Source organism: Pyrus communis, chromosome 1, assembly GCF_041283825.1.
Source record: "Pyrus communis isolate YQ-2024b chromosome 1, ASM4128382v1, whole genome shotgun sequence".
Taxonomy (NCBI): domain Eukaryota; kingdom Viridiplantae; phylum Streptophyta; class Magnoliopsida; order Rosales; family Rosaceae; genus Pyrus; species Pyrus communis.
In genome coordinates, this window is record NC_142565.1 from 1,496,383 (window position 1) to 1,522,691 (window position 26,309).

A 26,309-nucleotide genomic window follows, 5' to 3' on the forward strand; every position below is an offset into this window, starting at 1 on the left:
TTGTAAACCCTATTAAGAGATACAAAACTATTGTTTCAATGATTTTTTCTTGGGTCCAAAGGGAATGTTTTGTTCCAATGAATTACTCCAACCCAATTAATCTAAATGATGGGTCTCAACTCGAGAGGACAAATCAACAACAAACTATAAAGAAACGGACTGAGATCCTCTTCGGATCTCTGTGTCCGGAGCTTAAGGATGAAGTGATCTGGGTTGTTAAAGGCAGATCTAGAACCTTGATTTATGTGAGGTGAGCCAATGCAATGTGCTAATGACTACAAAATCTAATATGAGTGATTCAGATCAACTGGTCTATCGTTTCTGGAGACAAAGATCCGGAGACACATATTTGGAGAGGATCTCGATTCATGACATACACTCTTGACTAACATACATAATCCAATCAGCGTGGTTACTATTCAATCTTTGGTGGAAAGGACGTGATTTTTTTATTTTGTTATATTGACAATTTACTTTAAGAAGTTCTTATTATCTTTGCAAACTCCAATTTACACAACGGACGGGACGTTATGAATCCACTGCCCCTGTGGATACAGTCCCACAAACCTTATTAGGTCCCAAGGGTTTAAATATTTTGGTCCAGCCTCTCAGGCCTCAGCTAGCCTCAACAGAATAGGAGAGCCCCGATATCGAGGTCTCACTCATAAGTAGTACATCAAAGTTACGTGGTTATAGTGGATGTGGGTTAGGTCAGCTAAGCAAGACCATATGCATCCCCTTCATGGCCGAGTTCAAATCCTTTACTCAAAACGGCTCTCTCGACCTTTCCCCTTCTGGCTTTTTAGCTTCTCCAAACCCTAGCCGTGGCCAACCCTAATCGTGGCCTGGGTCGGTGGCAGCCTCTTTCCCTTCTCTTGTTCCTTAGGCATGTTTCCTAACCCCCTCTTGGGTGGTACTTGGTTGAGCGATGTCCGAGTGCTGTGAGCAACGTCTCAAGAATGCACTAATTCCGGATGTGGGACTTGTGTCCCTTGTTTTAATCAGCGAATTCAATTTTGCTTAAGCCCAAGCCCAATACGAATTATTCGGGCTTTTTTAATATCTTATCAATTTCCAAAGGCCCAATTTTATCTAAAAAATACAAATAACGAAAGATCACATTATCCATACAAACAATTAATCAAAGCAACATGTGTTGGCTTTTCTTTTTTCAATTTTGTTTTTTTCACTCGGGAGGACAAGTTATGGAATATTCATTTTGGTCCATTTTTCTTAGGATTCAAGACATTACACAAACTAAAACAACGAGAACGATAAAAGGAGCCTTCCTATGGCACATACCACACGCTCTTTTAGCCCATGGCATATTTCTGGGTCCAGCTCCTGGCTGTCGTCTCGTATTTATTCCTGTCTGTCTTGTACATGTGAGCAATCTCCGGCACCAGTGGATCATCGGGGTTTGGGTCCGTCAACAGAGAACAGATGGAAAGCAACACCTGATGACAAAAAGTAACAACGGTAACTTATATAATGTGAACAGTTAGAGCTTTCACTTTTCAGGGACACGAGACGGTACCTTGGAAATAGTTAGAGCAGGACTCCACTGCTCCTTCAAGATGTCAAGGCAAATGCTTCCGTTGCTGTTTATGTTTGGGTGGAATACTTTCGTTCTAAATGCCACCTACAGAATCATCAAGGTATCAGTGATGGAGACAAAAAGAGATAATCAGAACTCCATGATCATAAAAACTACACAGATTGTTGAACGATGATAACGAAGAATGCAATTACTGAAAACGTGAGGGGTAATGGATGCACCAAGTAGAAATGCTGGTGGTGGTTGAAACTTAGTGGTAGACGAAGAAAACTTAGTGTGTAACTACGAAAAACAGTTCAAAATATGGGTATTCAAAGTAGACGTTGTGCTGAGGGTGGTAAGTTAATATCACAGGATTAATTAAAGTTCGAACCACATCTAAAATCCATCACATCATTGGTTAAAATTTTCAAAGTTTTCCGGGAATAATGGAGAGAAAACAAATCATGTCGACCACTGAAGTTCAAAGATAACACTTCATTGCTAGAATTGGATAGTTAGTAGTACCTTTGGTGGTTTAAAGGGATAATCTGGAGGAAAATGAATAGTAACTAGGAAAACACCACCAGCATATGGACTATCTGCAGGACCCATTATTGTTGCCTGCCAGTGGAACATGTCTTCTGCAACGGGACCTGCAATATCCACAAAGAAAACAGGGGCAAGAAATTAATGGAATAATACAAACTGAAGGAAATGGAGCAGGCTTGCACAGATTGCGTAAACAAGGTCCTAGATCGATAACATAAAAAATCGTGAAAAAGGACATTATCTGTCCTCAAAACAACTGTTTTCCTATGTAAAAATACATGTGTATCTTCTGAAGCAACCATGCATAATCATAAAGCGAAAATAGAAGCATATGCAAATGAGATTATATATTGTATTCACTTCCATATGCAGTGCAGGAAGAGTAATAACCATTTTGAATGTGTCTGGTCATGAAGAGCAAACTTCATAATTTAAACCAGCTGGTCGTATGTAAAGCCCCTGACAAGACTGGATAATCCAGCTGCAGACGACGTCATAATCTGAACATCTGACCAGGTAGCCAAGCTGGATCAATAGAATCCATTACAATCTGGAAAGGGTAAAAATATCCAGAAATGATGCGTACAAAATCACTTTTAGCTAGCTAAGCAAGCTCTCTCACAAGATCGCCCAAGAATGATATGCCAAACCATAGTGCTTGAATGGTACAAGATCGATCGTGAGACGTGAGAACATTAGTCAAAGACAGAAAGTTACAGAGTTGATATGAAGAACAAAGCATTAAGTACACATATTCGTGACATGGTCAATTACATTTCCTGTACCACCAAGTTTGCAGATGATGCGGTGTTTGTGTCACTTTTTATGCCACGACACCAACACATGCTTATAATTAAACCCGTTAACACCACATGAGAACAAATCATTACAGGAGGGCAGTTATATGATGAAAAGGGAAAAGGATCCTTTCCTGGGGATCCTGGGGATCTTGTGATCGTGGCCGTTCATACGGTTAGTTCTGGTTAGGTACTATTTATATTTAATTTTAAATTTCAAATGATTTCTGACCGCACAATGTACGATGAACGGCCACAATCATGGGATCCCCAGGAAAAGGATCCTCGCCGGATCCTTTTCCGATGAAAAGCACCTCCTTTTATGACAAACATTCTTCTTTATTTATATAGAAGTATACCCACAATTATAATCTCAGCATGGGCGGCACATCGAGACCACGAATTGTGACATGCGTGCTTACATTAATTCTGATCTAATTCACACAAGTTTCGCTTTCCCATACACATTTACAACATATATAAACTACAGAATTCAAATTTTCAGATTATTCATTGCAAAGTGACAACCAAACATCTACGGAGCACCAACGGATCACAATCAGCGGTATCATTAGAGGAAATTGATAAATTAAAGAAGAAATTTCATGCGAGCATCTACACGGATTCAAAAATTCAAAACGGGAAGATGAGATTACCGGCGCTGCAGGACGTAGGAGGATCCTTCTGCAGATCTTTGAGTTCCTTCAAGATCCGCTTGGACGCCATCTTTGAAACCCTGGATAAATCAACACACACAGATCAAAATCCATACACAACCAACAGCTTACACACCTACAAACGAAGCTCAATTCTCTCTCACAATAGAAGAAGAAGAAGAGATCGTATTCGTACCTGATAGGACCAGTTAGAGAGAGCGAAAGAGACGGAGGTGACGACGGCGACGAATCGAATTCGATTGAAGCGGAAGCGGAAACGGACGAGAAAGGGAAACGCGATTGATTTCTGACGATGGGGGAAACGACTTTTTATAAATGCTTCTGCGGTCCGCCTCCTGGAATCGACCTGTTGCCGTTGGTTGGCTTAAAATTCTGTTCCCTCTGTCTGGGTCCCACTTGGCGTTATCTTTACGATAATCGCTCTCTCGGTTCTCCTTCTTTTCTTTCTCTTTTTCTTCTTTTGGTTCTTGTTTTTGTTTTTTTGGCGCCGAAAGCCATCGTCCAATAATGATTTGTTTATATGTCTTTTTAAAATGATTGAAATCGTTATTATAAAAAGTATTTTTGAGTTTCAAAAATATCTAAAATACTTTTTATAAGAAGCATGTATTTCGCATTTTTAATCATTTTAAAAACAAATACTTTTAAATGAGACAACGTAGTTTGCCGCTCCCGGTAAAAAGTCCACAGGCGCGTTGGTTGAACGGCTGGAAACGACTTGGTCTTTCTGTGGGCCGCCAATTGTCCCGTTGGTTAGAAGTTTGTGACGGAGAGGTCAACCGTAAGGGACGGAGACTGATGATTGGATCCGTGGGCGGACCGTCTACTATGTGCGATTAATTTTAAGTAAATTATGTTTGTAATTGCTAGTCCGTAGTAAATTAATACTTTTTTTGTTTGTTTTGAACAACAGATAGTATCTACATTAAAAGGGATGAGGGAGTGACTTACAATTAACTTACCATGATAATGTGGTTTAACTTCGTCTTGGACGATAATCAAACTTAAGACCTCTTACAAGTGAAGAAGAATACTATTAGACTGTAGTATTAAATGGTTTGTAGTAAATTAATGTGGATTTATAGCTAAAATTGTTTCAAAATTGGTGGTTTCTGAGTTTGTTCATTGACAATTTAGTCATTCCGTAAAAAATTATGTTAAATAAGAGCCAAAATGACAAAAATACTCTCAATTTACTAAACAGCGGACCAAAGTGATTTGATAGTGAACAAACACAAGAATCAATTCTATCAATTTTATAGTGATCAAAGTGCAAAGTTATACCAATATCAGCACTATTTCGAATAAAAAGCCTTAAAAATATGTGCTATGTAAATTATCAATATTTTTTTTTTTTTGAAAACATTGATATTTTTATACTAAAGGGAGGGGGAGTTCGACTAAGCTAAATAATGGGCAATTTAATTTGAAATTGAATTATTCATGTACGAAATTCAAACCTAAGACCTTACACTTTCAAATGAAGAAAAATACCACCAAACGGTAGTACTAAGTGGCTTAAAATTATCAATTAGAATTGAACGTTGTACAAAATTACTACATATTGTCATTACCTTCAACTTGACACCACATTTTGGAGTTAAACTTAATTATCCCAATTTTATCTACTTGATGCCAGTTGTCCTACACGTTACCGCGATCCACCAGAGCGGGAATGGACGGCGATTACGAGGGAAACCACTTGGCCCTCTTGCTCTTGTCTGATAGACGGTAGATTTACGCGTGGGTCCCCCAGTTCCGACGTCCAAGATCGCACACAGTTGCTGAGCTGGTCCCCCAATGCCGACATGTCCATTGTACACCGTTGGCGTAAAGTGGATGATTGATTAGAGATTCGAGAATCCAACTCACCAGCCCGCCCCATTGCTGCACATGGTGCGCAGCGCACACCCGGAGCAAGTTAGCCTTAACCACCACCTGGGCACGCCACCTCGCTCCGCTTCCCTCACCTTCTGATTGTCCTTCGGCAGCTGAAAATGGAGCGATTAAGGGTTCCGAGGCGGGTCCAAGTGGCCGAATTCAAACCCGAGATTCCCAAGTACGATGTGGCGGGCGGAGAAGAGGACCACTCGGAAGCCCTGGACAACGACGACGGAGATGGCAGTGGCGGTATGCGGGCAAGGCCGTCCGACGGCAACGTGACTGAAGATCAGGAGCCGTTCATGGGCGTGAAGGTCCGAAGAAAAGCTTCGTTTCGCAGGGAATACAGAGGCGACTACATCGACGTCCGTTCAAATCCGTACCTGATGAAAATCTTGCAGAAACAAGGTCTTGAATTCTTCCATTAAATTTTCGATTTTTGCTTTCAATTTTGGTAAATCAAACTTCAGTTGTTTTGAATTAGTTCTCGTTTGTTTTTTGGTATTGAATGGGATGAAGATTTGGGAAATCCAATTCCTGTGTTTGGTTTAGGGTTTAGAAATTGCAATCGCTGCAATCATTTGTTTGAATTCCGTTGGCATTGGATATTGCAGGTGATAAGGAGGTTCTGTTTGCCGATAAAGTGTTGAAATTTACTGCTTCCGGGAAGATGAAGCGGCGCATTTTGATGATCACTGACTTCGCCATCTACATTGTTGACCCGGATGCCGATGCGCTTAAGCGGAGGATAGCTCTTGCAGCTGTGGAGAAGATGTGCTTGAGCGAATTGAGCGATAATTTCTTTGCAATTATCGTTCCTACCGAGTATGATGTGCTGATGGCCAGTACTCGCAAGACGGAAATAGTTACTGTCTTGGTTGAAGCTACTAAGAGTGCTTCTGATTACGAACTTGATGTTTGCTTCGCTAACAGGTAAATGCAAATTTATGCTTCTTATTGTGATTTTTTATTGCCTTTCGTGTTAGACGGATAGTAAGGAAGCTCGAGGTTGATTGCATTGTGGATTGGTTATCTTTCGGCCATGTTCTTTTGTAGCTTATGCAGGCATTATATTCGGTATCTTAGACAAGTTTCTACCAGCACAAGTTTTTCGTTTTTATATTTTGTATCGGGCAATTCCTCGTTGTGTCTGTCACGCCTACAACCAATAGTAGAGAGTCAATAGATTCATTTCTGAGTGCAGCATGTTACCGCGTCCTTACCACTTGTTCGATGCCATGAGATGGGAATATCAGCTTTACTTTGTGAGAGGGGGACATGTAGGATATCGCAGATGTGGCGTCTATGTTAGATTGCTTTATTCTTGAAAAAGAAAAAGGAAAGTGTTGCTTGTTTGCACGACTGCTCTTTCTTAGAATCTTCATGATATAAGACAATACCTTAGTGTAATGATCAAAAGCATCATTTTTAGGAGCGTTTTGTTTTCCTTTAAGGTTTACTTTTTCAGTGGAGGACCTAATACTTGGCATTACTTGTATATGTTTTGTTATTTTCCAACTATGTTAGCATTGCAGTTGTATATCTTGTAACAGAATGCGTGCTATATACAATTTTTGCAGTTTTGAGTATAATGCAGCTGCAGAAATCGTGAAGGAGGTTCAGTTTGAGGAAGTTGAAGGTCTGGTACCCTTTTGTTTTACGTTTTTGCCACTTCCAATTTTCCCAACTATTCCTATTGCTCCGGTAAATGATTACGCTGGATTAGGTGACGCTAAGTCGTTTCTGTTTATATGAATTTCAGGGGGCGTTAGAACAAAAATTTTGAAGAAGTGATTGCAGATTGGATTTGCTGTGTTTCGTAGACTCTGCAAAAGACCCGCTCTGTCCATCGGAAAGATGAATGATTCTTTAGCTATTTCATGGCAAGGTTCTGCTCACCATCAAGTCCAGACCCGTAAGGACAACGTTGTCTTTTGCTCTCATTTCAGTGTGATTCTTATACGAAAGAAAGATACATGTAATTTTTTATAACTTTAAACCAGTTTTATCTGGATGTATGAAACCATTGAATTGACATTGAATGTAGATTCGAGAATCCATCAAAAACTGTTTGCAATTGCAGACATTTTCCTTCAATGCAGGTCGAACCAGTGTTTTTTAACCGTTAACTTTCTTTGAGAACATTGCCATGCATAACAATGATGCGGTCTCTCGTCCAGATTTCGCTTCAGCTATGAGGATCGGTAAGTTTGAAGTCTGAAATGCGTATAGAGTTGGACATGTAATGTAACCATTTACCCAGAAAATTTGACAAAAAGAGCAGGTTATGATTGAATTCGTCGATTAAATAAGTTCATGAACATCATACTCTAACCGATATGATTATCGATGAAATATGAGATTGTCATACAAACTACAATCCAAATCCGAATGAATTTCAACTTGACAGAGTTATATCGTAACTAAGAACTAAGAAAGAATCTCACTGGGGTAGAAAGGAAGGTCCTGCTATCTCCGATGGAGGAGTCGGCGTATTTAAGATTGGAGTAGATATTCCTGATGATGGTCGAGTTCCGGTGTTTACTTGACGAATTTCTTCCACCCTTTTCACCAAATCCGGCATATTTGGTCGTTGCTCAGGCATTCTTGCCACACAAGACATTCCTATTTGTAACATCTCTACCATTTCCTCCTCTATGTTTGGATACCTCAAAAGCTCCACGTCAAACACTTCTGCTGTCCATTCCTCTCTGACCACAGAGTTCACCCACCGAACCAAGTGAACAACTTCTTCGCCACCTATTGTGTGTATGGGGCTTTTTCCGGTGAGAAGCTCGAGTAGCAGGACCCCGAAACTGTAGACATCAGATGCAGGGGAAGACTTACGGGTGTCTTTCACTTCTGGGGCTCGGTATCCTCCAGTACGCGCTGCTGGTGGGGGCATTGGACCCATCAGTGTTGGCAAACCAACATCGCACACACAACCGTATCCTTGAGAGTTGAGGAAGATGTTGGAGGCCTTTATGTTTCCATGGACAAGTTTCCCACCATTCTGCATATGGATATGAGCGATGCCTCTTGCTGCACCGATTGCTATTTTCAGTCGAGTCTCCCAGTCGAGTGGAATCCTGCCCTCTCCTCTTTTAGCTGCAAGATTAAAGATGCATAAACATCATTAGAACCAATTAAGCAACCTTTTATGTAATAATCTGATCTTGAGTAAAAAAAAAGTAGAGAGGAGAGCTTATATACCATGTAACAGCGACGAGGCGCTTCCCTGCTCATAGTAATCATAAACAACAAGCTTCTCATCTTTTGAATAGTAATACGCCCTCAGCGCGGCTACATTCTCATGCCTGATACTTCCCACAATCTCTATTTGCTGCTCAAATTCCTTTTTTCCCACACTCACTTCCTTCAACCTCTTCACCACAACAGTAGTTGCATCTTCTAAAGCTGCCTTATATGTCGTCCCAAACGTTCCCTTGCCAAGAACGTCAGCAGACGCCCTCAACAAGTCCTCCAGATCAAATGCAAGATTAGAACCCTCGAAGAACGAAATCCTGTTATTCTTATCATGCTTCCGAGAATGCCCTTCCTTTGAAAAGAGTTCCTTCTTTGGTTTTTCAACTATCCCATTTTCACCTTTTTTGTTGTAACGGCAAATGATCATCAGAACAGCAATTAAAACAAATCCCAGAACACATCCACCAATCACAATACCTAGCATTGCATGCTTGCCGAGTTTCACTTTCTTCCTCGGTTTAGAATTAGGTGGTTGAACCGGAAGAGATGGAGGAAGGAACGCAAGAGTGTTGCCTGAAAAGGCCCAACTTGGAAATTTCTGAAGAGATTGAGGCACATTCCCTGAGAGGTTATTGTTAGCCAAATCAAGCTGCTGCAAACTAGGAACATTGAGGTCAGGAATTTCACCCGAAAGCCAATTGTTAGCGAGATTCAGAACTGTGAGGTGAGTCAAACTCGAAATCGAGGAAGGGATATTCCCAGTAAATGCATTGTTTGAGAGATTCATGACAGTAAGATTCTTCCAAACCGAAAAATCTAAAGGCAATGGGCCGGAGAAATTGTTGTACTGAAGCCAAAGGGAAGACAAGTTTCTGAGTTTGGAAAAATCAGAAGGGAATGGACCTGTCAAGGTATTCGAACTGAGATTTAGAACCTGAAGCGCTGAAAGGCGGCTGAGAGTGCTCGGTGGGATTGGACCATGTAAGGCAGCTCCAGGCAAATGAAGCTCTATAACTCCGGACTGATCTTTGCTACAGACCACGCCGGTCCAGGTTTTGCAAACAGAAGAATTCTCATTCCATTTGATAGAGGCTGAGTGAGAAATGTTGTGAATGAAATCAAACAAGGCTTGCTTATCATCAACTGGGTCCGCAGTGACATGCAAGAAAATTGCCCCAGTAACCAAAACGACCAAAAGCTCTAATCTTTTCTCCATCTTCTCAAGCAATCCAAACACAAACTGCTTCTGAAGTCTTTGATCACAACTACACCATGAATTTGGATTAGAAGAAAATCACAATATCAGAATCAGAAAACCATTAGAAACATTAGTAAAAATGTATATTAGTCCCGATCATATAAGCAGAGCAAAAATTCTAGAATACATCAACGTGTGACAATTTAATGGCTGGATGCACACTAAAAATCTAAGAGTATTTAACGGGCGGATGTCATCCACTTAAAAGGCAATGTATAGAGTCCTAAAGTTGACTTAATTAGCGGCTTTAAATCCCAAATTCTTGAATTTGGAGATCCAGTCAAAAAAGCAGTTCTATCAAGTTTGAAACTTTGCATTAGCCATTAGGATAGTGGTGAAAAGCATAGACTTTCCTAATCCCACCTACTTTGTTAGGCTGCCAAGAAAATCCCACACTAATGACTTTATTAATTCCCATCACTTTCAACACACAAAAAAACTTACTTTTTGCTTCAGATCACACCACAAACATGGCAAAAACAAACCCAACTCTTGAAATCTCCCCCTCCTTGCTCCCTGCTGCAAAACCCAACTTTCAGAATTGGGTCGTTTGGGAACGCAGGACTAATTGCCGGGGTTTCACAGACGGTCTCACTGGTGCAAATTCGCAAACGGGTGGGGTGCAACGATGGTGGTGGGGAGGCGCTTATGGTGGAGATAGATACTGAGGTGGGGTTTGCTTGGGGGAGCATGGCCACATGCAGAGGGAAGTTAGGAAGCCATGGATAAGATATTCATTGTTTATTGGCGAGAAGAAAAGGAAGAGCCACTGTGGAAAGATTGCTGCTTTATTTTATAGCGTACGAACGGGAAGATGCATGTGGACTGTTGTGGAGAAGACCAAGCGACGAAGAAGACGCTAAATATTATTAGTTAAACAATGGTTGAATAATTTTGTCTAACGCTGGTGGTGCAGTTGGTGTGCTCGAGAATTTGTTTTTCATTTTTAGGCATATTTTGTTTCATTCAGTTCGTGATTGACGTATTTTAGATGTATAAATATCACTTAAAAAACTTATCTCAACCGTCATTTAAATATATTATGGAAAAAAAATGTTATTGGCACGTCATAAATCTCATTTTATATTCTTCATAAATGTAATTTTCTTGCTGAATATAAAAAGTTTGAAGCGCAAAATAAGAATTTTGAAGTACGAGTAACAATTCCGTATGAATAAATGTTCATTTGCATTATAGGGGTGAACGTTTAAATGATTTTTAATTTGATTTATTTTTGCAGAAACAACTATTTTTTTTTCAATGTAGAAATAAATTTTAAATAATAAACAAAGAATAAATAGTTACTATTGTAACATTTATATAAGGCTTATTAATTGAATTACTCTGTAAAACTGTCATTTGGTTGCAATTTACCCGGTGAATTTGGTTTTTCTCACTTTGCTTCTGAAACTTGTCATTTTCAACTTTTTAGCTCGTTTTAAAATTATTAAAAACGTTTTTGGTGAAAATATTTTTTGAACCAATTCTTAGTAAAAATGCAAGTAAATTATGAAAAAGCACTTAAAGTGCTTCCTAAAATAAGCACATAACTGATGATTTTTGCAAAAAGCACTTCAAGTGCTTTTGGAACCCAAAAATATTTTCTCTAAAAACGCTTTCAGCCATTTTAAAAGCACATCCAAACGAACTAGTCTCACTTCACTTCACTCCATTCTATTAAAGAAACATTAAATTCAAGGGGTTTTAGACATCTCATTTTTTATACACCTATTTTATCGTGTCTCCATTCAACTCTTCAGTTCAGTCGACTAGTCTCCTTGGCAAAGCAAATTGTGAAAGAAATAAATGATTATTAGGTTTGAATTTAACGTTTTTTTTATAAAATAGGTGTAAAGTGAGAGCAAATGAATTAAAAACGACAGTTTCTCAAAGCAAAATAAACAAAATCAATTCCATAAATTAATTGAGACTGAATAACAGTTTTAGACGCAATTTAATTAATAAGCCTTAATATAATTGTAGAAGACGCAATCATTGGATTATTTTTTTCTTCTAGCCAACTATGTTCTTATTTAATATCTTATCGTTTTGTTGTAATTACGTACCAAAAAGAAATTTGTATTTTTCCTCTTTTTTAAATGTTGAAATTTGGGGCCATATTTCTGTCACCACTCCCGCGAGGCGATGACGTCTCGATGGACAACAACTCGAGTAAACCAATTTATAAGTTGATGGTCAAATTGCTAATCCCCACTTTCAATTAGTGTGTGGAATTAGTATTTTTTCCATTAGTTTCTTTTTCTCCGATGAGTAAATCAAACATTGAACTTCGAGTGTAAAATTAGTTAAAGCAACTTAGTACGTCATCAATGTTTGCAATTTTTCTAAAGTACATTTAACTTGTATCGTTATGGTCCATTGAGACATTTGACTGAGTAATGTATCACCGCTTCAACGGTCTTTACGTCATGATCTATTAAAGGTTTCACACCATCTAAGGCCTTATCTAGTACTAGTAGGCCGAGAAAAGTAAGTATAATATTAATTATTGAACTTATATATGAATCACACTTTTATAGTGATTCAATACCAGCGAGTTCAATATATTAGACTCGTGAGTTTAATATATCAAGCTCGTGAGTCAGGTGCCAATATATTGAAATCGCATTAAGGTAGCAGTAGCATTGTAGAAATCAAACTAAGGATGTCTGGTCTATATATATATAAATATCGTACTCATCTAAATCACTGTAAAAGGCCTAATAAATGAGTTGTGAAAGCCCTAATAGACGAGTTATTGATGTCCGAACTTAATACGTTTATGTACCTCGAAACACCGCAATACTAACAGTTGTTAGCTCTTCAACGAGAGATTTGGAAATGACAATAAAAATGCAATGGTCCAATGGATTAGGTACTTCTTTATGTGTGTAATTTTTCATAATTTCATAGGCTATGAAGTTGGTACTCAGTTCCATTTTTAATTGTTAATCATAGGGAGTAATCACCTATTTTAGTGTTAAATTTAAGAAAACTTTAATGAAAAGCTCTTGATACTGTTCACTTTAACGAAAAATCATATTTTTACATTAAAAAGTCAATCTTGGTACTATTAATTTTACCCTTTATTTTATCATGTTCGTTAAAACTCAAAGTTTCAAACACTTTTCATTAGTTTTCCTTAAATTTAATGCATAGGTCATCAATTATTGAAATTGTTAAGGGCACTAATCAATAATAATGACAAATTAGCAACTATCTTTTGCACTGCTCACCAAACCTCCATAATACCAATCGAGATCCTCTATGAATCTCGAATTACAGAGCTAGTGAACTTAAAAATTCAGGTTGTTCAAAAAAAAAAAAAAAAAAAGAGATTCGCACATTTAATTTGTGTAAAATAAATCAACAGATAAACTAATAAGAACCGTAAAATTAAAATAATTGATCCAGATTTTTGAATTCTTCGATGCGAACACATAGATCCGTGTATTTCATTCCTTTAGTCCCATTGGAAATTTCACACGCCTACCGAAGATGGCGCGAAAATTGCTGTTAGGTTAGGCCGACACAGGCTTCAATCAACGGTGACGGCTTTGTAGGCGATGTCACAGTGGTCCATGAGATGTTGCCACGTGGGGAAAAGAACAACAAACGTGGGCCCTGATGTAGAGCTGACGAGTGTACTAGAACCAATCAGAGCCATTCATTTATTTTTCCAGGACAAAGATTGTCTATCCTTCCACTTTCGGTGCTTTCCTGTGCTCTTTTGTTTTGTATGGTCACAGTTAAGCCACATCAACATTTTATATTACTTTTTTTTGGTAGAGATAATAAGATAAAATAAATAGTAATATAAAATGTTGACGTGGTTTAACCGTGACCACACAAACAGAAGGGCACGGAAGAAGACCGAAAGTGGGAAGGCAGACAATCCTTGTCCATTTTTCCAAGTCATACTGTACTGGTCAATAATTAGCAATTTGGCATCCAAAGCTTACAATCAAATGGGTCACCTACTTTAGCAATGTCCCCCAAAACTTAGGACGATTTAAATTTGCCTCTTCAAATATCAATTTGGTTATGATCTTTTAAAACGTGTCAATTTATCGTAATTGATAAATTTGTCAACTTTTTGGTAAAACTAGTAATAGATAAATTTAGGAAGAATAATGGAGCTTGAAACTAAATTAACATTTGAAAAAACAAATTGGAAGAAGGTCATAAATTCATGGAACATTGCTACATTATTCCTTATCTTGAAACAGAGATTTTTTTTCTCGACAAGACGACACTCTAAACTACTCCAATTTTACATCATACTTGCCAATCGCTATTCCCGATTTATTTTTTATATAATGTATTTGAGCCTGAAATACTAGATTTGGGGCGAGAAGGGATGAGTAAAGAAGGAAGGTCGTGACTCTTGAGTCTCGACCCAATAGCGATCCTTCATGCCAGGTGAATTCTCAACCCGTAAAAGGATGATTTGACCGAGCCCTAATAAAAGTGGGATTACTAAGGATTACTAAGGGATCAGACTTAGGCGTTGCTTGGTCGAGTCTTACTTGGATTGAAATTGTGAAGAATCATGATGGTTTTTGATAAGATTCGAATTATTCCAGAAATCAAAACCTAAGTTTGGTAAGATGAAATGAATTAAGTGCACTAAAAAACTAGGATCAACACTGGATAGGAAGGGGTGAAAATTGTGTTTCGTGAAATCCGAATTCATAACTTATCACCTACAAGTAAAGAGAAATATCGTTGATACGAAATGAAGGCATGGATATGCACGGCAGGCCTAAAGCAATGAATTTTCGGAAGTAGAAGCCCACAGCCCACAACCTGACCGCGATATATCGTCAAAGAAACCCAAAAGTTAACAAAAAATAAAAATAAAAACAAAAAAGTCGAAAAAAGAAGGAACGAGAAAAGAGAGGATAAAGAAGAAAAACCTAAATCCGCACACAGTCCGGGCGATACAAAACGGAAACCCCCAAAGCTCCGATTTATCGCGATAATTAAAGAAAAACCCTGAAAAATCAGCCCTCCTCCGTTTTTCTCTCCGTCGAGAACCAATAACCAGTCTCCTCTCTCTATCTCTGTAAGTTTTGCTTAAATTTCTCGCTATTTCTCTTGTCAATTTGCTTCTTTAATTTCTCCAACAATTTCAAACATTTGCATCTCTCTGAGAAATTGAATCTTTGATTTGGAATTTGGGATTTTGATTCGTTTGTTTGGTTACTGAGAAAATGGAGGTGAAGAGAGAAACGCTGGTAGTTTGCAGGGTTATCTGTTCCCCGGGGACTTTTTGTTGCTTTCCTGGAAAATGTCAAAACTTTCCTTGGAAAATTTACCTGGAAAATGAAGGCGGACCTAAAGATATGAATTGAACTCATTGGGTGCCAAATTCTGCTTTAAAATTTGAATTTCCTAAAGCAATTTTTTTAGGAGATTTGTGGATTTAGAGTGTCAAAGATTACAAATTTATGTGTTGGAAGGAAGGAAGAACAATTGAACATGAAGTTGTAGTGAGCTGTAGCATCTAGGCGTCGGTTAGGCTAGTTGGCTTGGCCGAGTGCCCATCTACTTTGCCTGATTTTGAAAACCCCCCGTTTAGATTAAAGTAGTTTAGAATATCGCTTTGTCGTATAAAGAAAAACACTTTGAAATGAAAGTTATATACTTTGTCTTGCGCTGCAAATCTGCTTCTGCTCATTAGGATTCTTCTGATATGTTAATTTCATCCACAATCTTTTTGCTTCTTAATTTTTGACCTTTTTGAAATGTATGGAACGGAACAGGCGCAGGCATGCGCATACCAGAGACCCGATAATCAGCTACTTTCTGCTGAGTTTTGCTTTGCACCATCGTAGGTTGACATACAGCGCCCGAAAGAAGTAAGTTCATCGCACTACTGTGATGTCGTCTTGTTCAGAATGTAGTCTCTGCAGCATTGTGATTTCATTTTTTTCTTCACAACCTCTATGCATCATCGACAATTCCATCATCAAGTACAATGTTAGCCACTAGCATGTCCGTTTGTTAAATTTACTTCGCATCATTTCATTATTGTGTTCAGTTCTTCTCGTCAGAATAGTTTTTGTTGCTGCATTTTTTGATGACGTGAATTGGTTTTCTGGTTATGTTGTAGCAGTGGTTCGAGAGAAGGACACCTGTTGGGAATATGCTGATAAATTGGATGGAAACAAGGTGAGATGCAAGTTTTGCCAGAGAATTCTGAATGGTGGCATTAGTAGATTGAAGCATCATCTATCTCGACTTCCAAGTAAGGGTGTAAATCCGTGTAGCAAAGTAAGAGACGATGTTACTGATAAGGTGAGGACCATAATAGCAGCAAGGGACGAGATCAAAGAAACTCCTAGTGGTAAAAAGCAAAAATTAGTTGAAGTGAAATCTCCTGGAACTGGAAATGTCTCTGCTAGTAAACCTCTCGTGTCTTTGGACACACCACCAACTCCAATTCAGAAAGTTTTTCCTAATGTCACCGTCACTCCAGTGGTCCTTTCAGGGCCTCCCCCCTTGAATAGCCATGAGAATGCAGAGAGAAGTATTGCGCTGTTCTTTTTCGAGAACAAGCTTGACTTCAGTATAGCCCGTTCTTCATCCTATCAGCAAATGATTGATGCCATAACAAAGTGTGGTCCTGGATTTGTAGGTCCATCTGCAGAAACTTTGAAGACTACATGGCTGGAAAGTATCAAGTCTGAAATGAGCCTACAGTCGAAAGATATTGAAAAAGAGTGGACCACCACAGGTTGCACCATCATCGCTGACACATGGACTGACAATAAGTCAAGAGCCTTAATAAACTTTTTGGTTTCATCACCCTCACGGACCTTTTTTCACAAGTCGGTGGATGCATCTGCGTATTTCAAGAACACAAAATGCTTGGCGGATTTATTTGATTCTGTTATACAAGATTTTGGCCCGGAAAATGTTGTGCAGATCATCATGGATAGTAGTTTCAACTATACCGGGGTTGCAAACCATATCTTGCAGAATTATTCAACCATTTTTGTGTCTCCTTGTGCCTCTCAATGCTTAAATCTTGTTTTGGAGGAATTCTCGAAGGTAGATTGGGTGAATAGATGCATCTTACAAGCACAAACCATTTCGAAGTTCATCTATAACAATGCCCCGATGCTTGATCTGATGAAAAAGTTTACTGGGGGGCAGGAACTCATTAGAACCGGCATCACGAAGTCTGTTTCCAACTTCCTCTCCTTGCAATCTATCTTGAAGCAACGGTCAAGGTTGAAGCACATGTTCAACAGCCCTGAGTATTGCAACAACTCATCTTATGCGAATAAAACACAGAGCATTTCGTGTATTTCCATTGTCGAGGACAATGATTTCTGGAGGGCAGTGGAAGAGAGTGTGGCCATCTCTGAGCCATTTCTCAAAGTGTTGAGGGAAGTGTCTGGAGGAAAACCTGCTGTGGGTTATATATATGAGCTAATGACCAGGGCCAAGGAATCGATAAGGACATACTATATAATGGACGAGAATAAGTGCAAGACCTTCTTAGATATTGTAGACAGAAAGTGGCGGGATCAACTCCATTCGCCTCTACATGCAGCAGCAGCTTTTTTAAACCCCGGCATCCAATACAATCCGGAAATCAAATTTCTTACATCTATAAAGGAGGACTTCTTTAAAGTTCTGGAGAAGCTTCTGCCTGTGCCTGAGATGAGACGCGACATCACGAGTCAAATATTTACATTTACGAAGGCAACTGGGATGTTCGGTTGCAGCCTTGCAATGGAAGCAAGAGATGTAGTTTCACCTGGTAAGTATGCAATTCAAAATTACACACACTTTGGTATTTATTTCTTACATCTGGAAACTAACTTGTAATGCACCTTAGGCCTTTGGTGGGAACAATATGGCGATTCTGCACCCGTGTTGCAACGTGTTGCCATCAGAATACTCAGCCAAGTTTGCAGCACATTCACATTCGAGAGGAACTGGAGTGCATTCCAGCAGATTCACTCGGAGAAGCGCAATAAGATCGATAGAGAAACACTCAATGACCTCGTCTACATAAACTACAACCTCAAGTTAGCAAGGCAGACGAGAACCAAAGCTCTGGAAGCAGATCCGATTCAATTCGACGACATTGACATGACATCAGAGTGGGTGGAGGAGAGTGATAGCCCAAGCCCTACCCAATGGCTTGATCGGTTCGGGTCTGCTCTGGATGGGGGTGACTTGAACACAAGACAGTTTAGTGCTGCCATGTTTGGTTCAAACGACCACATCTTTGGTTTATGATTGTGATTGCCTCTTGTATCTATTCCTTGAAAGATACTTCCTCATGTATGCATCGAGTAATGTTATTTGCATCACTTTAACTGATGTAGGATTCATCTGTATTAAAAAGTTAGTTATATGGTCTAAATAGTAGTATTCTCTGTTTTTTAAGAGCTGGTAAATGAAGTTTTGGAGCGCTCCGAGTCCAAGTGCTAGTTTCAGAAGTTAGTTGCAAGAAACGAACGTTCGAACGAGTAAGGAGCTATAAAGGTTGAGCTTCCCTACAATCATTTGATTCATTTTGTGGCTAAAAGGTCATAAGAAGTGAGCAAACGAGACCTCCTACTCGATGTCGTCGACTCATGGAGCTATGTCGTTTATCACATGCCATCTCGTTTGTGATTCACAAACGACGCGTCGTTTAAGAAACCCCGCGTAACAAAACGCGCTCTGCGGCATTCATCTCGAAAAAGTTCGCTTTTCTCGGTTTTCTTGTTCCTCTCTGAATCTCCGAAACAAAATCCGGTGAGATAAATGGATTACGATTACAGAACTCGGTCTGGTCAAATGCCGAACTACCGTCCCGCCACGTCATCGGCGCCGTCTAGCCATCCGATGTACGGACCTCCGTCGTCGTCGTCCATGTACCCGCGGGTGGGTCAACAGAGCCACACGGCGGCCCCGCCCCCGTACGGCGGTAACTCAGGCCGTCCCCAGCCCCAACACCAAACCGCAAATCCTCCTTCGTCTTCCTCCTGTAAGCTGAATCCAACCATCATCTAATTTTTCCCTAATTTGATTGAAATTTTTGGTTAAGGGGTTTTTTAATTGATCGATTTTTGTTTTGCTGAAATTGCAGCGGGATTGGGCATTCGAGTTACTTTAAAACCGGAGTATCGGATCACTCCGCCGGTAAGCTTTGATTTCAAATTACTGTCAAGTAATCTGTAAAAGTTTCCCTTTTTTGCTTGCTTTATGTTCATGATTGTTGGGTAAATGTTTGATCTGTGTTTTGAAATTTAAAAATTTGAAGAATTGGGTAGATGTCAATCGGCGAAATGTTTATTGAGAATCAAGTTATGTGTTTTGATTATTTAGTTACTTAGACGAAGTTGTGTAAGATAATGTTTGATTCGTACTATTGGGTTTGGCCTTGATTTTGCTCTTTTTTTAGCCTCCGTTGTCATCGCAGTTTGGAGATATACCGCGGAGCAATTTCCAGTTCGATTTTGATCTCGAGAGGAAAGTCTTGGCTGAATTAGAAAAGGAAACTCCGAATTGGGCCAAGCTCGGGCTGGAAAACATTCCACCACCGAGGGCTGTAGAACCACCACCTTCGTCGGTATGTGATTGTCTCTTTTGCTTTCGCATCTTGTCTTTCTTTGCCGTTGTAGCTGGTTAGTAGTTCATTGTGCAAGCCTTGTAATGAATGTGAATCCAACATGAGTTTCTTGGAGAGGTAGTTTTTCCGTGTATCAGATCTGTCATTAGCATGTAAAGTCCGTTACTACGAAATTGGGTTCCGTTTCTGTGTTTGTTTCAGTTGAGCATGATGTTTCTTGGCTGGATTTGTTTCTTGAAATTAGGTTTCTGTGTAATTTTGGTATTGCAGGGTTCTGGCACAGATCCCGTTGTCAGCAAATATATCGCTTCAGGGCTCAGCCGGGAAGCAGTTCCTCTTGCAGTAGCAAATTACGGAGACAATCCTACTAAGGTGCTTTCTCGAGCTCTTTGCTTGCACGTTAAGCTTGAATATTTATACCAATGATAAAGGTTGCTGATAGTTACGATCACGCTTAGCTGTTTTACCGCATGAATGCTTTTGTTTCTGTTCTCATAGGTTCGAGAATTCGTCAATGCATTCACCCTTCTACGAGAGATGGGATTTCCACCAAACGCTGTTGCTGAAGCCCTAATGATGTATGACAACGACACGGACAAGGCCCTGGCACATTTTCTCAACAGTTCATCTTGAGAGCGTTCGCGAAACATTACTCCCATATTTACGATGTTATCTTACAGATGTTTGTTTCAGATTTGTTTTCTCATGTGCACTGCGATGGTACGCAACACATTATGTTACTTTTGATTGGAGACCATCGGATAAAATTGAGTACACAGGTCGAGCGTAACCGTAACGTCCTAATCTAATAATATCACGTCATATGTAAGTATTTCTCCACATGACATGATATTTGACTTACATTCATCATCACTGTAACATTCCGGTCTAATTGTATCATCTCGTGTAAGTTTTCTCCGCAAAACATGATAATTAACAAGCTTTTGGAAACTAATCATGTCGTATTATTATTAAATCGAGAAAAGGAAATCACAAATTTCTATTTCTTTGAACAAATAATAACCCAGCACAAAAACTAGGGGGTTCTCCAAGACTACAGAAGAAATTTCTACTTCTGCTGCAAAAGTTCCACCCTAATCCTATGCTAATCTCTCCGAATTTGTATAATTAAACCTATACAACTATCATGACTGTTCGAAATCCCGTCTTCCCGCTCTCCAGCGCACAACATGCCGTGAGCCAAATCCAGTTTCATCTGATGGGCAAGAGATCCATATCAAAAGCTCTACATCATGTTGGCTGCAAACATCGCTAAGGACGCGAAAATATCTTTTGAACCATTTCCCTGCACTGATATTTTCTCCGCGATCTCAACACAAATCAAATCAAACACCGGCACAAATAGCTCCTGTGAGAGCAGAGACTTATGTTAATTAACCACCTCAGGGGAGGTAACACATGAAATTGAAGTGGCTCGTAATTCTCGTGTGTGCGTGTGTGTGTTTGTGCGTGAGAGAGAGAGAGAGAGAGAGAATAAGCCCACGAGGGAGAGAAAGAGACCTCCCGCCCAAGAGGAGCAACAAAACTTGGCTTCATCTACATGTTTAACATCAAGCCCAATAAACCAAGATCCGACACTGATATCATCGTGGGCATAAGTATGGAGTATACCTCTGCAAAATCAGTTCACCACAATTCAGTCACTGCTCTCATAGTGATGACAAATGATGGAACCAGTTCACCGGAGAAGAAAACTCACCTATTGATTGAAACAAATTTGGCCAAAGCTTGCGATATGACATACATCTCACCTGAAGCGTGGCGGAAATATCTGTTGGATGTAGAAACATAGTTTTCAGTTTTAAACTTTTAAGAGGAAAGTATTTGGGGAACTCAAAATGCATGACTGGTCAGTGCAAAGCGAACTATCAGATGTTCTACTCGAGCGGGTGTTATTAACAATTTTTTGCATACATGTTGTGGACATCATCGTAAATAACTGTTTTCGGAAGTTAAACACTCTAACATTCTTCTCCGATAAATAATTATTATGAGTAATCAAAAATATAATTTACTATTGATTGCGTGATGAAATGAGTTGTGGCGCAACTTACGATTTTCTATCCCCAAACTTCCACCATTCTGGTTCATACCATTTTTGGCTCCTGAAATAGACCAGCAAGCATAAACATGATAAATTTACAGATCATCGCAGTTATTTACCTCTTATCTTGTTAACAGGTTGTATTTCAATGTAAAGACTATACTCACGGCTCAGAGAAAACTACGCCTGATTTCATGCACCCCATATAAACACGAGGTTTGTCTAGATGAGTTGCAAGTGTAGCTCCCAGAGCATCTGGGCAGAGATGACCAAAAGAAAAAACGATAAGTCATGAAGAGCAACCTACAGTGTTAACAAATGCTAATGACATAAAATGTGAAATGAACGAGTCCATTTCGTAAATGATGTTACTGACCAATATTTACATAAACATCGTCGTTGACTTTGGAGTAAAACTCAGCATTCCATTTTTCAGCAGCATGAGCGAAGAACAATTTAGTCTTCTTTGGGAACTCTTTAGGTGCCTCTACATGGGTATCCTGACAATAATGCAAGCGAAAATGATCGCGTTACTAAAGCTGACATTTGCCAGATGCACATGAGTACCAAATTAAAAGGAAGTTAATTTTACTTTAATTCAATGACCGCTAAGACGTACAAGAATAATGAAGTCCTTAGTTTGCCTGTTTTCGTTGTCAATGGCTCTGTCCAAGCTATCCCCAGGATTTGCGCTGCAGGAAAACATATTATCGGACGAAGGGCTCTAAACAACTGTTATAGTAAGTCTGGCATGGAGCATGACATAATTAAGGAATATAGTGAAAAGCAAACCTTCGTCCAATAACAAATCGAGCAACTATTCCCTTCTCATTCTCCATTTTTTTCAAGGCAGCACCTGCAAAAATTAAAACCTTCAATATTCTTACTAGAACAAAAACATTTAGACGAGACCATTTCACAACATTCCACATTATTTGTAATTGTTTAAGAATTTATATGCAAGACCAAATTTATATGCGTTCCATGGTACAGTAAAACAAATTTAAACGTAAGGAAGAGAAAATAGGTGATGGATAGAAAGATCGGTAATGTACCTGTTCCCATCCACGCCTGACGAATTGCGTCCCTATTATTTTTGCGACCAAAGGTTGTAAGAATACCAATCACCACTAGTGGCCTTCTCTTGTAATCAGTTCCATTAATCTCTGTTGAGCGCCCCAAAGAAAAACCCTCTTGTCTAGCTGCAGTCAACTCCATCTCAAGCGCTGATAACTTCTTATGTTGTTCCCTAACGACATAATTGCCCACATCAGAATTATCGATTCATATGTAAACCAAAAATCATTAAAAGCTCAATCACGAATCTTCAACTACACCATAGAACAAATGACTAAATCTTACCTGCAGGCTATGATTTTCAATGTATCATCCACTGATATGACGGATCGCCCCTAAAGAAATAATGAGTTTCGAGTGATTAATTCGCGAGTAATTCAACTATCTATATACATCTGAGTTTGAGCTAGTACAGAAGGGCACTTAATATTGGCCGAAAAAGAAAAAATCCGATTGTTTTGACTCAAAAACCAAATTAACGGCCTGTTCAGGACTGCTTCTGCAAATGCTAAAAGCAATTTCTGAAAACCAATGGCAGAAAAAACTTCTACGGTGTTTACGGGCATTTCCAAGTGCTGTTCAGAAAGCTTGGATTTTAAGTAAAGGAACTTCTAGTAAAAGCCTTTATGAGCAGAAGTGCTTCTTACAAAAGCACCCACATGACTCAATGTATGAAAAGAACCGAAATTTCAATCATAGATACAAAACCAAGAAAAACCCACCTGCCCAGTAATCCTATCAAGTTCTTTGATCAAATAAACCCTGCTCTCCGAATCCTGCCACAGCCTACACATAATCATCAATGTCAGAGAATTCCCAGATCAAACAAAAAGGGAGGGAAAGAAAGAAACAAAATTGATCACATGGGTCCAATCCAATTTTCTGCGAAATCAAACGAGGTGGGAGAGAGAAGAGAAAGAGAACGAACCGGCCGGCGATATAGATGGAGGCGAAAGTGGCGAACATGGAGACCAAGAGGGTCGGAATCCGAGATCGGAAAACGGTGCCGGAGAGACGAGCACTTGAACCCCTGCTGTGCATTTTCTCTCCCGTCGCTGGTTCTGAAATCCCAACCAATCCGTTCGGTAATCTGATAGAACAGTGGTTTGTGTGCAGAGTGCAGAGTGAGCTCGGAGAAGACGATGGATTGTGAGGGGGTGGACTTTTACTGTCCGGAAACAAACAGATCTAGAAGTTGACTGGAGTCGAGATTTTTAATGTCAGAATAATCAGACGGACAGATTGGTGGGTGCGTTGCTTCCGTACAAGTGAAGCGATTAACGCACGAATGACAGATCAGTTATGGACATGAATCCTCAAAGATTTTACCACAATGGTTTAATTTTAATTTGTTTTTCTTTTTTACCATATGAGCTTTTTTTCGAATGTCTTGTAACCACAAAAATCATTTATCCAATTTAGAAAAAAAAAAAAATAGAGAATTTTAACGAAAATATTCCTATACTGTTTAATTTAACAAAAAATTATATTTTTACACTAAAAAATTAATCATGGTACTATTCACTTTACTCTTTATTTTGTTCTTATTTTTAAAATTAAAAGTTTTCAAATATTTTTTTATTAGTTTTTCTAAAAAATTAGGGTTACTTTGTCTTGCTTGAGGCCCAATACACTGAAGCCTTACTTTGCTTGAGGCCCAATTCTAGTGTTAGAATGTTTTTATCTCCTGGGCTTCTATGTTCACAAAGGAAACACTTGCTTTTTTGGGTCTGCCCAATGAACGATGAAGATGCTCTCTTTTCTTTGCCAACCATTCAAATTTCAATGGTTGAAGAAAGCGACGTGGAAAATCTGACAAACCAAAATACAAATTATATTGAGTGATACGTGCTTTACGTGATTTTATTCGTGTTGTTCACGTGTTAAGTCTAAAAATTTGTTACATGTGAGGGGGCATGAGAGATGTGAGGACAAAGTATCATATCGGTGACGGACCAAACCATGCAAGGACTTGTAAGAGATTAAGTTACTCTCTATATTGTCAATTGATTTAACGATGAAACCTCAATTTTCTTATAGTATCAGAGCAGGTGAAGCCCAACAGCCACACCTACTTCACCTAATATATTATTAACTACTTAAAAGTCTAAATTCACACTTATTGAATGGTACACGTGCATGTAATTAAGTTGATATTGGTTAGTGGTGGGTCTTTATCAAATGAATGAATTATATCAAATCAAGGGTTTGATAGCCTGAGGTTAACCACTACCATTACTCACCGGCAAAGATAACCACTACACACTATCACTAATCAATGTAATCATCTATTTGTCAGATAGTTGTCACGTAATGTTAGAGTCCAAGATCAATAATTTAAATAAATGATAAATAATTTGTATTAATTTATTCATCTAAATTAGAGAAAAATATTCGAACTTAAGTATAGAGATTAGGTATACTGTTTTAACCAACTTTGCTATAAGCCTAAATCTGCAACTAATTTCCCTATCTTTTTCTCTGCAGCCCTAATTGGACTTGCTTCATTCATCATGCATCGATTACTGTCCTAATTTACACTTCTTTGGGGGTTAGGGTTTTGAGGTGTGTTGAGCAAGGGTGATTTCTAATTACATAAACATATATACTCACCAACGAACTACGAACACGAAAAGAAGAGAGGGTTGGAGTGACAAACGTAGCAGTGATACAAGTAAATATTATTGACTAATAGGCAAAACTGGCAGTAAGGTCGTGGTAGCAGTAGCACAACGTTTCCAGTAAGATTCGCAGTAGCAACGTTTCTCACATGTCCTGGTTAGGTGAGACTGGAGAGGCATGAATGCATCTTTCTGATGCTCAATAATTATAACTCCATTTTCTTCTTCCCGACCTTATCGAATTAACATCCAATATATATATATGTGTGCATGTATTTGTGTGATGGAAATGTTTTCACTAGTAACTTATAAGTGCAAGTCGGACCATTTATTCCGATATGATTTGTTTTTATTTGTTTTGTAGTTCCAAGTTCGACGAATGTTTTCGATGTGGGTGTAGATCTTTGACTGTAATTTTGGACACTTTGATCGACAGTGGACTAAGAAGTAACACAACGCAATTTGGCTACTCTATCACCGTATCACAGAAAACGCCAACTTATAGCACAAGGATTATCAGAAAATTGACCTAATTAAATTCATATTTATTTATTTTTAATATAACAATATATTTATATTAGAAGGTGTGAAGAGTTGAGCTAAATCATATATTCACCGGCTGAGCCAATTAAGGCCAACAAGGGTCACTTGACCCTTCTCAATATCTTGGAAATATGTCTTCTTATATATTATATTTAATTTTTTTTTTATTTGTACAATAATATTTGCTTCATTAAATATGATATAATATCATGTATCTGGGATTAGGATGTCACACCCCGGCCCGGGGTTCATCACATCCCGGGCCCGCTCCACCACCGTAGCACGCTATTGTCCGCTTTAAGCCTCGACCACGCCCTCACGATTTTGTTTCTAGGAACTCACACGAGAATTTTTCAGTGGATCACCCATCATGGGATTGCTCTCACGCACTACTCGCTTAACTTCGGAGTTCCCATGAAACTCGAAGCCAGTGAGCTCCCAAAACGCCTCGTGCTAGGTAGAGATGGGGAAATACATATAAGAATCACTCTCCTGGGCGATATGAGATCTT

At 39.0% G+C, this 26,309-nt stretch overlaps 6 protein-coding genes across 10 annotated transcripts; 3 read left to right on the forward strand and 3 right to left on the reverse strand.

Moving 5' to 3' along the window:
• Window positions 1-1,137: 1,137 nt before the first annotated feature.
• Window positions 1,138-4,037, reverse strand: LOC137720137 (ubiquitin-conjugating enzyme E2 10). 2 transcript variants are annotated; one of them, XM_068459147.2, is made up of 5 exons: window positions 3,739-4,037; window positions 3,543-3,622; window positions 2,066-2,193; window positions 1,538-1,642; window positions 1,138-1,457 (listed from the first exon to the last, which is right to left on the reverse strand). In XM_068459147.2, exons 2-5 carry the CDS (start codon window positions 3,610-3,612, stop codon window positions 1,314-1,316), a joined length of 447 nt encoding a protein of 148 aa, XP_068315248.1. In that variant the 5' UTR covers window positions 3,613-3,622; window positions 3,739-4,037; the 3' UTR covers window positions 1,138-1,313. The 2 variants fall into 2 exon arrangements, with proteins under 2 accessions (XP_068315248.1, XP_088547488.1); XM_088691362.1 differs by lacking the exon at window positions 3,739-4,037 and adding an exon at window positions 2,480-2,614 and having other exon boundaries at window positions 3,543-3,628.
• A 1,343-nt stretch (window positions 4,038-5,380) lies between these two features.
• On the forward strand, window positions 5,381-7,541 carry LOC137720449 (uncharacterized). The gene is made up of 4 exons (XM_068459520.2): window positions 5,381-5,852; window positions 6,059-6,377; window positions 7,025-7,083; window positions 7,207-7,541. The coding sequence occupies exons 1-4, from the start codon at window positions 5,561-5,563 to the stop codon at window positions 7,236-7,238; spliced, it is 702 nt and encodes a 233-aa protein (XP_068315621.1). The 5' UTR covers window positions 5,381-5,560; the 3' UTR covers window positions 7,239-7,541.
• A 170-nt stretch (window positions 7,542-7,711) lies between these two features.
• LOC137720448 (putative inactive receptor kinase At4g23740) lies at window positions 7,712-10,882 on the reverse strand. Its single transcript, XM_068459519.2, has 3 exons — window positions 10,354-10,882; window positions 8,658-9,916; window positions 7,712-8,552 (listed from the first exon to the last, which is right to left on the reverse strand). The coding sequence occupies exons 2-3, from the start codon at window positions 9,865-9,867 to the stop codon at window positions 7,888-7,890; spliced, it is 1,875 nt and encodes a 624-aa protein (XP_068315620.2). The 5' UTR covers window positions 9,868-9,916; window positions 10,354-10,882; the 3' UTR covers window positions 7,712-7,887.
• Window positions 10,883-14,782: 3,900 nt separating this feature from the next.
• Window positions 14,783-18,298, forward strand: LOC137720852 (hAT transposon superfamily). 3 transcript variants are annotated; one of them, XM_068459962.2, is made up of 4 exons: window positions 14,783-14,977; window positions 15,678-15,773; window positions 16,031-17,686; window positions 17,765-18,298. In XM_068459962.2, coding segments are annotated over exons 2-4 (2,064 nt in total). In that variant the 5' UTR covers window positions 14,783-14,977; window positions 15,678-15,772; the 3' UTR covers window positions 18,172-18,298. The 3 variants fall into 3 exon arrangements, with proteins under 3 accessions (XP_068316063.2, XP_088547498.1, XP_068316064.2); XM_088691372.1 differs by having other exon boundaries at window positions 14,786-14,977; window positions 15,684-15,773; XM_068459963.2 differs by lacking the exon at window positions 14,783-14,977 and having other exon boundaries at window positions 14,980-15,773.
• Window positions 18,299-18,443: 145 nt separating this feature from the next.
• LOC137720029 (uncharacterized) lies at window positions 18,444-20,332 on the forward strand. 2 transcript variants are annotated; one of them, XM_068459026.2, is made up of 5 exons: window positions 18,444-18,907; window positions 19,010-19,062; window positions 19,325-19,492; window positions 19,763-19,864; window positions 19,991-20,332. In XM_068459026.2, exons 1-5 carry the CDS (start codon window positions 18,685-18,687, stop codon window positions 20,123-20,125), a joined length of 681 nt encoding a protein of 226 aa, XP_068315127.2. In that variant the 5' UTR covers window positions 18,444-18,684; the 3' UTR covers window positions 20,126-20,332. The 2 variants fall into 2 exon arrangements, with proteins under 2 accessions (XP_068315127.2, XP_068315128.2); XM_068459027.2 differs by having other exon boundaries at window positions 18,599-18,907; window positions 19,343-19,492.
• A 102-nt stretch (window positions 20,333-20,434) lies between these two features.
• Window positions 20,435-23,969, reverse strand: LOC137720028 (hydroxyproline O-galactosyltransferase HPGT1). The gene is made up of 12 exons (XM_068459025.2): window positions 23,563-23,969; window positions 23,357-23,420; window positions 22,920-22,969; window positions 22,613-22,806; window positions 22,350-22,413; window positions 22,177-22,249; window positions 21,934-22,057; window positions 21,725-21,812; window positions 21,568-21,618; window positions 21,213-21,284; window positions 21,014-21,126; window positions 20,435-20,861 (listed from the first exon to the last, which is right to left on the reverse strand). The coding sequence occupies exons 1-12, from the start codon at window positions 23,673-23,675 to the stop codon at window positions 20,839-20,841; spliced, it is 1,029 nt and encodes a 342-aa protein (XP_068315126.2). The 5' UTR covers window positions 23,676-23,969; the 3' UTR covers window positions 20,435-20,838.
• Window positions 23,970-26,309: the final 2,340 nt, after the last annotated feature.